The sequence below is a fragment of the Falco peregrinus genome, chromosome 4 (genome assembly GCF_023634155.1).
Source record: "Falco peregrinus isolate bFalPer1 chromosome 4, bFalPer1.pri, whole genome shotgun sequence".
NCBI classification, from domain to species: domain Eukaryota; kingdom Metazoa; phylum Chordata; class Aves; order Falconiformes; family Falconidae; genus Falco; species Falco peregrinus.
In genome coordinates, this window is record NC_073724.1 from 2,743,592 (window position 1) to 2,758,133 (window position 14,542).

Below are 14,542 nucleotides of genomic sequence, written 5' to 3' on the forward strand. Positions count from 1 at the left end.
ATACACACAGGCGCACATGCGCCTGTGTTTTTTCAAAATAATCGCTAATTGAATTGCTGGCTTCTGCAGACAGCAATGTTTCAGATATTAATATCTCAACCAGAAATGCCCAATACTGACCCAGCCAGGTCAGCAGCACTGTTTGAAGCCCTCTTCAAAGCCTGTTACTGGGCAAAAACAACCCCCCTTCTCTGCTAAGAAGTCACTGGATTGGAGGTAGTACTAAAGCCCTAAATTTGAAGTCTCTTGCTTCTGAATACAGTGCAGCCTTAGACAAGTCCTTCACACCAGTAAATCTCTCACTACCTTTAAAGTAAGGAATATACTTGTCAGGTTGTAAATATTATTATGCGAATAATATTTGAAGGGTGCTTTAGATTTGTAAAGCAGTAGAAGAGTTAGAGTACTAGCATATAGCTAATATAGTCTCCATCAGAGACCTAAAATTGTCTATACTTTCATAATATTTTACTAGTATTTCAGATTTCATATTTTTTTAAAAATCGTATCATTCTTCTAATTTACTCCAATTGTAATGATATTTGACTCCAAACCTCTTGCACTGTGCTGGTAGACATCTATCCCCTCTTCTCTGTGATTATTGAAATTTCTTTGAGATCAAGTTGTTTTATTAAATCTCTGTTATTCTAAGACTAACTATTGTACTACAGAAAGCCACCTAGTAAGATAAATAGACAAATATTTCACAGTTTCTTGTAACTAAACAGATGAACATTGTCATTAGAAGTGAAGACATGCAAAACTTAGGCATCTGTTTATCAAGCTGGTGAAATTTTCTATAATTAATTAAAAAACTTCATTGCTTTTAGAACTTCAGGAGATTTGTGTACAGAGGAATACAAAGCTGACAAAGCTTTACTGTATTTATGCACACTGTATTTCTATATTCTCTAGTTCCTCTTCTTACTTAAGTGGAAATATTTTAAAGTTGAAAATCCAAATTACATTCTGGTAGGCGAAGACTTTCTTTGTGTTTCTGGTTGCTGAACAGAAGGCTAGATGTCGATCTCTCTTATCCCACTGAGCACCAAGGGCCGAAGGCAAAACAGGAGAAGGTGTGAGAATTCATTTGTGCCCGGTCACCTCATGTCCAGCTTAGTTGTAAACAGAGCTCCAGGGAACGAGCATCTCACACATTCAGAAGTATTTCAGGGCAAGATTCCCTTTCCATCATGTACTGGTGAACTGACTGACAGGACTCGGACACAATGAACTTGCAGTCCCAGGTATTTTGGTTTGGATCAGGACCGTGCTTCTGAAATGAACCCTCCGACCTCCCCCGCTTACCACGCTTCGGTTTGCACTCAGGAGCGCACCACGTGAGCACCTTTCAGATTAAACCAAAATACAAGGTAGGCTCCAAGCGTGCCCTTACTACATCCCGATCGCTACAGACTGTTGAAATCCATGGGACCAGACCACAGCCAGGTGACCTGCTGCCCCATCATGTGTACAGTACAGGCAGCAGCTCCCTGCTGTCAACCCTTCTGTCCTGCGCAGAGTACCACCTGACAGTGCGGACAAAAGCTTTAATCTTGCAATGCCTTAAACTGTTTCAGCGAAGTGTTAAGTGATATGGACCACAGGATCAACGCAGCGCTTGTCAGCTGCTTGTGGCCCTCAAGCAACACAAGATGTACACAAAGCAGCTCTCGCTCGTTCTCAGAGGAGGACACAGTTTTCTGTTTGCCACAGAGTAAGCCTGAGAATTAGCAATGACAATTAGCACAGAACCCCCGATGCATCCAGATCCACTGGCCCATCAGGCTATGAGCTAGGGACCCGTGCCCTCCAGCGCATCACCCCCCGGCTGCGGGGAACCCGCGCCCCCGCAGTGCCCCTCCAGCACCACCGTGGGGGCACCACGCCAAAGCCTCGCGTCCAGGCAGCCGGGATTCCCAAGCCGCGGTCGTCTTTACTGGAACCGTGATCACACCTCCAGAGCCTGTTGGCAAGGCAGAAGGGAGAGCACGAGGATAAATACCTTTCAGTTCCACTTTTCCCCCAACTACCTCAAAGCAACTAGATTTGCCCAATATATTCATATACTACAAGAGGCAGTCGGAACTGGATGTCTCATTACATACTCGAAACCCCAGACACTCTCCCAGAAAATATCACTGGGGCATAAAGCACTTTCAAGACACAGGGGTCAATTTTTTATTGATGTAGCATCTACTCACAGGAATAAAACAATTTGAAAATCACCAAGTTTTAGGGAAGAAGGTGTCTGTATCTTTGGCACAAAAGTTTTACTTATTTTTTTCAAGAATAAAATAGCAACTTGATCAAAACGGCTAAAAATAAACGGACATAATTAAGAGCAGTCCAATAAAAGACTAACTGTTTTCACATGTAGGGCCGGCAATGTAGTGGCTGAGTGGAAAATAACAATCTTGGCGAACAAGAGCCCAACATTTCCTTATTGAAGTACAATTAATAATAACAATTTTTAGTAAAATGAAAACAAATCAGCACCATTTCCAGAAAAGGACCGACAGTAGTGCTTTTCTATTACTGTAATTTAGGAAAGAAAAAAAAAAAAAGAAAGGTTATAATTGTAATGCATTCAGTAAAACTGATCAAACATGGCAATCGGGGACATTTTAGAACTGTGAAGTTCCAGCGGCGGCTCATTGCGCTGCCTCATGATTCAGACTGATTTCATACACGCTCAGTGTATCCTTCAGTCCAACCCTTGGAATTACAAACTCACGACAGTAACTTGAAAGAATAAAATGCCTCGGAGCTGTATGGAGCAAACTGGCTCTGAAGCCACAACTCCGCAGAGATCGGAGAGTAGGAAAAAACGAGAAGCCTGCTCCAGACTGATTGCAGTAGCACAGCTGTGGAAAGCCAGAGTAGCTTGGACGGAGTACGGCTGCACATATTTCTGCAGGCTTAGCGCAGTCAATTTAACAAGAGGAAAAATACACTGTAAAAATATTCTTGCTGACATTTCAAATTAAATCATGCTAAATATTATTTAGGTTACCTTTTGGAAAGCAATTGTTACGGTTGGTGGAAACATTAAACTTATTAAACTTGCTATTTTTGAAAATTCTCCCCCCACCCCCTCCATTTTTCCACCCACATATTGCCACATGATAGTACAGATTATGGGGTATTTTCTAGGGGTAACAAAAGCCTAATTTGATTTTTAAAAAATTTTAAAAAGTAAAAATTTTAAATTTACACATTTGTGTTCTGAGGAAAAACTAAAAATTAATTATTGTATGTTGTTAACAGCCATTCCATGTGACATTTTAGTAGTTGTTAATCAGATAATTTTAATTTCTGATCCCTATGTTATATATTGATACTCATTACATTTTAAAAATCAAAACTTAAAACATGCTGTATATTTTTTAAAAGGTGTTAAGTACAAAACCAAACTGGAAATGAGAGTTATTTTCTTCCTCAGAAGTCTGGTTTTAGCAAATGAAGATTTTCTCTTGGCTGGAATGTCTGTTCTCAGTTCAGAAGGCTTCAGGTAACGAAGGTGATTCTTCTGCCCAAGCTGAAGACCACCCTAGCTTTGCACTGGTGGGACATGGATTTCATGCCTGTCCACATCGCTACTGGACTCTCCAGTGAACAGTGTATGGAGTATGTATGTGCTGTACTTTTGATTCTAGGCTCCATTTGCAAAGGTCTGAGTAAAAAATGGGGTATTCATGAAAAGAATGTTTTGTTTTTTTCAGCGCTACACAAAGTAAAAGTAAGAATCTTCCCCTCTTCGGAGCTCAACTGGCTTTGGAATATCAAAGTATTTTGTTTGTCTAGCAGAGCCGTTGCTTTCTCCTTCTGACTGAGAGCGTGGACACCCCAGGGTTCGCACCGTATCACAGAAGGGGTGGTCAACCCGAGGAGCTCAGCTGATAAGGGCATGGATGACACGAGGTAGCCAAAGGGTGCTCCTGTGACACCCTGACTCACTCAGGTTACATCCCAACAGGCACTTACAGAAATGTCTGGATTACGTTCTGAAATTCGCTTCTGAAAAGCAACTAAACATGGAGAACTTCAACCTGGCAGCTGTTCCCCTTGGAAACATGCTTCTGAATGAAAAGCCACCGCTTCACCGCACCTTTATTCTAGCGCTCAGGAAGAGAAAACCCAGCATATTAACGAAATGCTGAAATGTATTTGTCTTTTATGTTACTGCTAAGTGAACAACAATGGAATGAGTGCTGAAGATACAGCAAAATTCCAGACTAAAGAGAAAATTCTTAGTATTAGTACGTAGTGACAGCCCAATTATTTTATTTAACAGCAAGAATCACAAGTAGCGCATTAGAAAGAAGCTGTAGGATAACAACAAATGTTGAGATATGCTTCGATTTCCTTACAAAGCCACGAAAAATTGACAAAACTACATCATAGCACTTCCAGGCTTTCTAGTTTAAGTATCTCTTGTTCTGTAGAATATCTTGTGTGATTCAGAGTCCAAAGACACTTGTCATGCACAGTAATATCTTGGTACCTAATCAACAGTCGTGTTACTGGAAGACCAAGAGTAGTCTGCAACTGGAAACGACAAAATTTCCCAAATCATATTCTGGAACTCAGGGAGGTTAACCCCACTTGAAATTATATAAAGCATTTTTCTTTGGTTGGGTTTTAGCTACAACAGAGACAAGATACTGGTGTGAGCCCTGGATAAATCCCCACGAGCAGAAAGCATGGCTAGATGAGGGGCAGGACACACACAGATCACACTTTCTACCCCTAGCGCTTTCCCTGGAATCTCTCATCTCCTGCGACAAATAGCTCTGACCACGCTTCTCCTGCAGTAGTAGAAGCAAAACCAGACAGCATCTGCTCCCACTGCCAAATGTCTGGAGTAAGATCTCCCACAATTCATTCTCTCTTCCTATAAAAATGTAGTATGTTCAGTTAACATTAGAACTGCTCCCACTCAATCAATACAATTTACATTTCCTTTGTAACACCACATTAAAGTTCATGGAAAATGCATCACCTAGTCATAGTAATTAATTTATTTTTTTTTTGGTTTTCCTCTTTTAGCACCAAAGAATCAGTGCTATTATTTAACATTCATTAACACATTTCCTTTATAGATGAACTTAACTTACTTTATACTAGGGATGATGCAGGCAGCTGGAAGAGGGGGTGAAAGCCGTGGAGGGACATCATATTCTTCATTTATCAGATGACCGTTTGAAAAGACCTAAAAATCACACAAGTGTTACAGTGGTTATTGCCTCCTGTTTATCATCAAGGATGTTACCAAACAGACCTAGAGAAGGCCACGGGCAAAGGCTGTCCTAGGAGCTCACACCGCAGAGGTGTGATGTGAAGTGACTCCCTCATACCTGTTTCAGCCCACCCCCACCTGGGAGCTGGAGAACACGTTAGCTTAACGCTTCGGCCAGCAAGGAAGTCCCACTTCACACTTACTAGATGGACTACTCAGTTACAGGTGAACTGCTGGCGGGGGGTGGGGAATTAAGATTTCAAGACAGCAAACTGATCAAAGTGAGAGGGATGAAGTACTCTGGGAAACCAGCAGGCACAGCGCGCTAAACACACTGATGGTTGTTACAACTCCGTGATATAGTGCCTGCCAGAATGCACCCCCTACCCTGTGGGTAACAGGATTGTCTGCCTGATTCTTGGTTTTTACCAATAGCAAAAAGATTATAATATAATTGATATATGAATCAGGGACGAAAACTCATTAAATGCTTCATTCATGAATGCGCATACAGCCCGAAACAATAATTCCGAGTTGTCAGCTGCTCCGTTTAACCAAACGGCTTAGATCCATAACCTGAAGATGACAGTTCAAAGCAGCATTTGGTTCAACACATGTGTAACTCCCTCAGTCTACAACGGCACTTCTACACAGAGTGGTTATTCTGATTTGACAAGTATTTATTCCATCACCTTCAATCCTGTGCCAGACCACAACTGGAATGCCATATGAAGGTAAAATTGAAGATATATACACAGTATCCTTTCAAAATCAGATGAAAAGCTGTAGCGTTTTGATCAACAGCCTGCTGTAAGCAAAATTTTGGGGGTTCGCCTCAACGCTGATAAACGAACATTCTAATGATATGTAACATCATGGACTTAAGCACCTTTCATCATATATGTCAATGTTCTTTACCGATACTAATTGAATTTCAGTAACATACTTTCAAAATAACCAAAACATCCATATAAGAAAAAAAATGTAAAATGGAGATAGAAAGGTTAAATAGCTTGTGACTTTGGGAAAAGCAAATAGAGAGAAAAAGTTACGCTTTCTAACTACCGTGACTTAACCATGTATCCATCCTTCCTAGCACAAGCTATGTAGTCTTCAAGCAAAATAAAGAAGAGCAGCTTTGAGCTAACAGCCTGCTCTATGAATAAATTACTGAGCTGTTTTTATAAAACTGATCAGAAACAGAACTAGGAATTCTTTCTTAGGCTGTCACCACCTGATCTCTTTCAAACCTAAGCCTCCCAGCCATAAGACTTGCAAGTTGTGTGAAGCCACCTAACGCCAGAACTACTCCCTCTCCACTCTCCCCCCAGATATCTTCAATTAACATATAGCAACGATCCTTCACTTCCCCCACCATCTGATAAAAGAAACACCATAGTTAGTGCCACCTACACTATACACTGCAACAAGGGCAGGAGGACATACTTCTGTGAGTGACAAGCCAATGGCCCCAGCAAACCAAGCTAGATAATCAGCGGGAAGGCTGCAAGTGACAACTCAGAATGCCCTCAGCACTGAAAATGGATTATCGGACATTACACCGGACATTTGTCCAAGAGAAGTCAAAAGCTGCTATGAACAAGTTGTAACAATATACAACGGAGCTCTGATTTAAGCACAAAGAAAGAAAAATTCAGCTGAAGGAATGTGCATCACTGTAAGCAACTGTAAAAGATAAACGGAGTTGCAATGCTAATTATCCTGCATAAGGTTTAGAATGTTGCTGGTAATAACAAATGAAACAATGCAATACTGGGGCCACTCAGCACTTTCAAGGATGCTACACATCTAGCCAGTGGTAAAGATGCAATAAGCAATTCCACATGTAACTTGGCTTCAGATGTATTTGTTTCCTCTTTCTTAAGGGTCAAGGCAGGCTAGATCTTTTCCATTAGACTACACAGAACACCATGACTAATTCAATGCTCTTTTGAAAATAATGTTTTACTGATGAACCACACAACTGACCTTTAGAATATTTAGCTTGTTATGTTAATGCACACAATATATCTGACAATTTAAGTCCATTTGTATACATCATCTGTATGTACTGTACACATCACAGATTGAAGAGGTTACCGAGTCCCCACCTCACCTATGACAGAGGTAACTGGAACATCTGCTTTTCCATCAGGAAACACATACACAATTTTGGCACAAGATGCTTCCACATTGGACCTGAGATACTATGTAACTATACTACGGCAGTGATTTATTATTATCATGCACCGACTGTATGGATGATTTACTAAAAGGTTATAGCACAGCTAGAATTTTCTCTCCATTTCTTGAAGACTTCATGTTAAAATTGTAACTTAGACCCTCATGTACTGTTTCTTTTAAAATCCCAGTATTAACAAACTGTTGATTTAGGACCAGCTTATTACCAAGGATCAACACAACAGCCTCAGAAACAGCAGACAAGCACTGACCAGCACAAAGAGCATGCTACCCGCAGCACGACAGCGCTGCAGGGGGGTCCCAGACCAGGATCCCACACATCACATTCAGCACATTTCATACCTTGGCACCTTCCGCAGGCAGCTCGTGCCGTCTGTGTTTCCTCATAAATCCTGGATCAGAACCGATGCGGTTGTGCCTTCCATTTATGTTTGAAATCGCAGTCAGTCCTGGTTTGGGAGAAGCATCGCTCCCTATTCGACATCCTACCAACTGACCTGTCCCAAACACATCCCTGGGACACCAGCCTTCCAGGGGCACGGGCTGGTCTCTGGAAGGCACGCTTTCCGGGTGGTGCAGGTGTCTGCTCATCCTGTTCTCCGGTGGAATTGGAGGGGGTCGCTCCGGTGGGGGCGGTGGAGGATCACGCAAGGGAGGTGGTGGTGCTGGCAAAGGTTTGTCTTGTTTCCTCACCATACAAGGAGAAGACTAAGCAACACAGGTTAAAAAAAAAAAAAAAAAGTTACATATAGATGTGCATATTTCTCTCGTGGTCAGGTATGGCTTTACCATTTCTAACCGAGATATTTTCAAGGTGTCACAACACCACCAGCAAGCAGACGAAATGTTAGCCTTGCCCTCTCTGCCGAGAGCACGCCCCCAGGTCGGCTGTTGCATGAGTAACCCAAGGAAGGAGTGGAAGGGAGAAAAGACAACGGACAGAGGCAGGTTTATCTGACCCATCATTTTTTTCCAGAATCCTTTGCATCACTTCTTCAGCTGCTGAAATGAATTCTGAGGAGTGTTTGGAAAAAACAGACTGCCTGAAGCTGAATAACCCCGAACAAACTAAAACCCACGTGCAAAAGGAAATGACTTAGCGACAGCGAATGAGCACAAAAAAGCAATGACTAGGGAGCAACTGGGAAAAGAAAATAACTACTGCTGTTTTAATTGTGTACCTAGGGATAACGCAACTCTTTACGGTTAGAGTGCCCCGCTTGTGTGAACCGCAGTTGTGTGTTTCAGGTAACACACCCAGGATGCAGTTATGTTTGCAATTAGCTCATCTGCAAACGACCTTTGCCAGAGTACATCCTTTCCCAGTATTGAACCATATCACAAATGGTGAAATGTCTTCCAAAATTACATGTACTAATATTAGAAAGCTGGAACCCAAGTTATTAGGGGAAAAAAAACAACAAAACCAATAAACCATATGTCAGTAGCTGTATAGCTTCTAAGAGCAAAACTGATAAACCCAAAACATTTTCATTAGGAGTGAATTACTAACAAAATTTTACAAAATAACGCTCAGGCCAGGTCTTTACAAAGTGTTTTTCTCTTACCACCAGCTACTATAAGTAATACAGGGAAGATTATTTCCCTGGGAAGGTGTAGTTTTCATGGACTCTGCTAAGCCTGCGTAATATTACCACTTGAAGAGACTGAGGTTGCAAAAGTTTTAAAGTAACAACAGCATTTGCTGTCGCTCCACAGGTTAGCCCACCATTCTTCTTCGTGCAGCACCTCAACACGTTACTCAGACTGAAAATAAAAGTTATTCTACCTACAGGTCTATTAATATTCAATATAATAATATATTAATATGTTATTATTCAATATATGCAGTGTATTCAATAAATGTTTAATTCAGTTGCTAGTTAAGAAAAAGTTATTCTCACTGCCAAGGCAAGAACATAATGGCTGCCTCCAAATTCTTCGTTATAGTTTATAGTTAATTATAGTTTTCCATTGCAGAAAAAGAGAAGTTTTTGACTGAAGCAGTAGTCTCAGAAGGACTAAACGGCCATCTTTTTGTTCTTTCAAAGTATGAAATTATTCTTTGTTGCCCCCACCTTGTTTCCTTTTCATCCCCCCAATTATCTTTTAAAGTGAAATTTCAAGGGAAAAAAAGGCATTTCCAAAATAACATCACTGAAACATTTAAAGCAATATTGAAATTTCCGATTTTCTGATTTTTAAAAGACAAACTTTGTAAAAATATGGCATTGTAGAATTAATTTCTAATGGATGTGCCATATGATTAGGATATCTCCTCAATGTGTTATAAATTCCCTTGTATAATATAAGAAGTGGTGAAAAACCATTCAAACTTCTATTTTCCCCTCTAAATTATAAACCACTAGAATCTTAAAAAGAGGTTGCTTCTCAAGCTTGAAGTAAAAACCTGAAAAAATAGATAGGGTTCTTCATACTGCATTATTATGAGCACACAGCTTTCAAGTCATGTCTTGATCTTGAATTTGAACTCATCATCTAAAAATGAAAAATTTAAATCTAATTCCCCCTCCCTATACAGCACTTACAACAAAATGATCAACTCACAATAGAGAGGAAACTTAGTATTTGTTCTCCTTCATGCTTATCCACTCCCATGAAAATCATTAAATCTTGAGTATCATTAGTTTCACAAAACACAGCATACAATTTATTAGCTATAGAGTCAGTATTATTTTCCTTGAAAATGGACTCCTAATATATGCTATTTAAGGTTTTGAAAGCAGTGTATCTGCACATATTTTTCTTGTAAGGATGCTGTGGAAATTGAGGATAAGTTGTCATCAGAGCACAACATGTAATTTTAATAAGATAATGACCTCGAAATCTATTTTTGGGAAACTTTAATTTCTATTTATTTTCAAAAATCAGGGTTTACTACAAAACTCATCCATTAGCAATGTCTTTAAAATTCTGACCCTAACCAATTATAGTATAATCAACAGAGAAACAGAGGTCCCATCTGACCAGCACACGTAGCCGTAAACATCTGACTGTGTAAGGTGTGACGGGCACTCGCCAGAGTCAGCTGAAGGAGATAAGGGACTTAACCAATGGGGATATAATCTAAAGTTTTTCTAAGCTACAAGGAATTAAAGACCTTTTGGACAGAGCAAACTCCCAAAAAAAGAAAACATGCATGGAAAATTTCAGAAGTGCAACTTCCAAAATAAACATGCAAAGCTCACCTTGAAAACAATACAATTTCTAAATCTTCGTTTATAAAGGAATAACGGTTCAGTAAGACTCACCTTTGGTGACCCAGTAGGGCTGGCACATGGTGACCGTGCTACTCCCTTCTGAATAAGGTCCAGACGAGGAGGTACAGGTGGAAGACTGAGGTGGGGGATCTGCAGGGGGTCTGGGAGTGGTTTTCTTCTTTGTGCAAGAGGGGAAGATCCTGGGGATGTCACTGGTGAATTCTGCCTCTCATTGCACTTCAAGACAGAAAAAACCCAATTGCTATTTACCTGATGGTCAGGTACACAACTTCCATTCCCCGAGTAAAACATTCGATATTTTTCAGGTACTTACTAACAGTAATTTATCATAACGGACACCCTGCTGCTCTTTTAATTAATAGTACAGGTGCTCATCTTACAGTTACTGAAAAAGAAATCTACAAGTCTGTCTAAGTCTAACTAAGGTCCATGTCAACTTGTGATGAAAATAGAAGAACAATGTATGTTCCAGTAATTTGTTTAAGAAAACAAGCAATCATTGTCATATGAAAGGGAACAACCACTAACATACAAAGATGCTACTGCAGTGCTGCTGCTCTGCATAACCTCTTTATTACTAGAGAGCACTCCATGTAAGATTCTGTAAATTGCTTGTAAAAGCTGGACATCTATGCTACTGTCTGTTAAACACAGCCCATTTTCAACATACACTTCCATAGAAAACAGAATGTACCTGTCTCCTGAAAACTTACAAATCACAATTATCAGTAAGTCAGCAGGCAAAGAAATTAATTCTTCCCTTATTTATGTGTTGATTTACCCAAATCACTTTAGGACAATTCAGTTTATCATTTTAGCAAATATGGAACTAATTAGTCACACATACACACACTCCTCCCCCCCCCAGTGACAAATTATGATATTTTTTTCTCTTGACTTGTCCTTTCAAATTCATTAGAACCAAAGATCTCACTCCTCAATCCAGGCTCCACCTGTTTTTGCAACTAGTCCCTGAACCTCACCTGGCTCACTTTAAACAATGAGAGTTTAATTGCCTGCATAAATTAGTTGTTTCTGTGAGCTCACCGTAATTGTTTCACTGTACTTACTGTACATAACCCTGGCTGTTTACGCTGTTCCGTGCTTTCCCTGACAGTAGGCACAAGTAGCTGGAAGACATTCACACCGAGCATCAGCCTCAGGCCACGCGTGCGCCGAGGCACCCCTGCCTTCCTGCCGCGTAACTCCTTACGGGGCTAACAGGCTGCCAGCTTCCTAAGGCAGGCACGACAAACTGATTGCAAAAAAATGCACTCAGCTTTATGCTAAATCACTTTGATCAAAACTTTTCCCCTCATTTCATTAGCTTTTTCCCACCAATGCTGTACAGACCCGTAGCGATGACAGGGGTGAGACTAGGAAGTTCTTTAACAAGGTAAACAAATAAACATTACCTTTCTTTACATGTGGTGTCTATATTAAAGCATCTGAAAACTTCAGAAATTCAAAAGCAGATCCAGGAAAAGGATGTAATAAACAGTCTCCTCACTCAGTGTGCTGTATACTACAGCTTAGTTTAGTATTCTGTTCTACATCATTGAGATTGCCACCAGATTTGCTTCAAAAACTAGGAGCTACCACAGTATTACTTGCAATAATAATAAATATTGCAATAAACCTTGCAATGAAACGTGAGAGAGAGGAGGAGCTGCTGAAGAGCTAGAAGGCTGACGTGCAATGCCATGGCCAGAATGATTTTTCTGTTGATACCCAAGGTCTTACCACTTTGTCTACAAGTGTAAGCTCAGCATCAGGACTACACATTCAATTTCAAGAGGCTGAGCAATTCCAGGTTTGTGCTCTTCACGGCTACAAATACTTTCCCAGTTTCTCCTTCCAATGAAGGAGGAGTCACACGATGTTCATACTAAATGGCTTGAACACAGCCCTGAAATTTTCTTTGTTTCCTTTAATTGGTGAATACCCCTGACCTTGACTGGAAGTCCGTGAGGATAAACACATGAATGACTGAAGTGCTTCGCCTCTCTGAATATTATGGAAAGACGAGTAACTAAGCTAGATAAGTATCTCACAAGCATGCCTGAGCAACTGCAATTATAAAATGACTACGAACTGAACGCCAATTCATTTTCCTTAACAGAAAGCAGCTATCTTTTAAATAGAACAATAAGCACTGTATCATTTAATGGCATTAATTTTCAAAGTTTAGTTATACCTCCACCTGAAAGCTAAGAGACATGTAATAGAATATATTCAATTCTTTGGTTTCAGCAGACAGAAAATTAATTTATTTCCCAAATTATTTGAAACAACTAATACACAGGTCACACCTTCAAACAGATACGATTATTTAAAATAAAAGCCTTGCAGTAAGTCTCTACATTTTATGGTGTTCCACAACATGTCTCAGTCAGCAGGGAATTGCTCCAGGAGAACTAAGAAACAACTCTATATGTAATAGGAGCTGAAAACAAAGAATAAGAAAAATAAGAAATACTGCAGAGGACTGGACAGGAAACATTTGTTTGGAATTTAAGATGTTCTAATTGCTGTGGAAATAATTAATGCAACTTCCTCAGAGCGCAACCTGACACTATTCCTATACAGCAGCCTCCTCTAACACAGCTGTGCTCTAAAGAATCATCAAAATGATAAGCTCATCCCTCCGTCAGCCCACTGGTGCCATTTGTGTCAGACTTTTCTCTTACAGCAACATAACAACAGTCCAGCTCCAGCAGAGACAGAAATCATGGGAATATTCACATCTAAAACCCAGTGGGGATGGATTTTCAGATTTGCGGAAACAAGTGGTTGAAAAACACGCCTAATATGTAGTAGGCAGTAACAAAAAACCTAGAAAAATATTAAGATTCATTTAGAAGTTCAAGAGTCTTAAAACGTGATATTTTTTAACCCTGCTGAAGCAAGAGATTTAATTTATGCGATTAACTTCTGGTTCCACATGTATCTGTTATTTAGCTATCTCTACCCACCATATTCCATGGATGGTAAATCATAACTGCCAAAATGAAATGGAAAGAAGCAGCAAGGGTGTGAAAGGGCTTCCATTAAAGCTTACATCAGCGCTTTGTTTCAAAGTAGAAAAATCATCTTTCAGTCCCCTGCACTACTACTGCCTACAGCCACAACACTCCCACAACGCGCTGTGGCCCCAGAGATTTCCGAAGGGAACTGATGATGACCAACAGGTTAAAGAATAACTTGAAGGCGTGGGAGGGGGAGGGGGCGTAGGATGGCTGCAAGCACTATCAGTTTCTCCCCCTACAGGGAAGCCTAATCCATATCACCACTTGGTGCTTAGCAAAGAGAAGATGCTTTGCTGGGACTATGAGTCCTTGTTTACTGATATTAAAAATAAACCAAAGCAAAATACTCTGCAGCAACAAACCGGTTTTCTTCAGCATTCTGTATCAGGGTTCCAGCGTATTCCCATCATATAAAAAAATCCCATATTTTTCCTGTCAGCCCCCATCCAACCTCTCCAACTGCATCATTTGATGTTTGCTGACGGCTAGGCCAACGAGATGGTTGCATTTCATGTGGCTACCAGGGCACCAACAGATGTATACAACACCTACTCTTCCTGACAGACTCCCTAAGGACAAGGAGATTTAAAATTTTTCTGTTTGTCACCTACTGGAGTTTTCTGCGTATCTTCTCTTCACTGGAAATAAAGCAGTAATGAGAGCAGCACGGTGACAAAGTAAAGCAGGCAAGACACAAAGCAGTACAAGTGAACTGGCAGTGACAGAAGACAGACCTTTGGCGTACAAAGGAGCCCTGCTGCAACAGACCTGAGCAATAAAGATGTCATTAAGGAAAAGAACACAGACGCCTTTGTAGCAGCACGGAC

General features: G+C 40.5%; 1 protein-coding gene across 4 annotated transcripts in view; it reads right to left on the reverse strand.

Annotated features, from left to right (window-relative positions):
* The window catches only part of CBLB (Cbl proto-oncogene B), a 133,518-nt gene that overhangs the window by 20,608 nt on the left and 98,368 nt on the right, over positions 1–14,542 (reverse strand). For all 4 annotated transcript variants that reach the window (XM_055801734.1, XM_055801735.1, XM_055801733.1 and 1 more), the window contains exons 11-13: positions 10,717–10,902; positions 7,787–8,152; positions 5,121–5,215 (exon numbers count right to left, since the gene is read on the reverse strand). In XM_055801734.1, the coding sequence (XP_055657709.1) occupies positions 5,121–5,215; positions 7,787–8,152; positions 10,717–10,902 (647 nt within the window). The remainder of the gene's footprint in view (positions 1–5,120; positions 5,216–7,786; positions 8,153–10,716; positions 10,903–14,542) is intronic.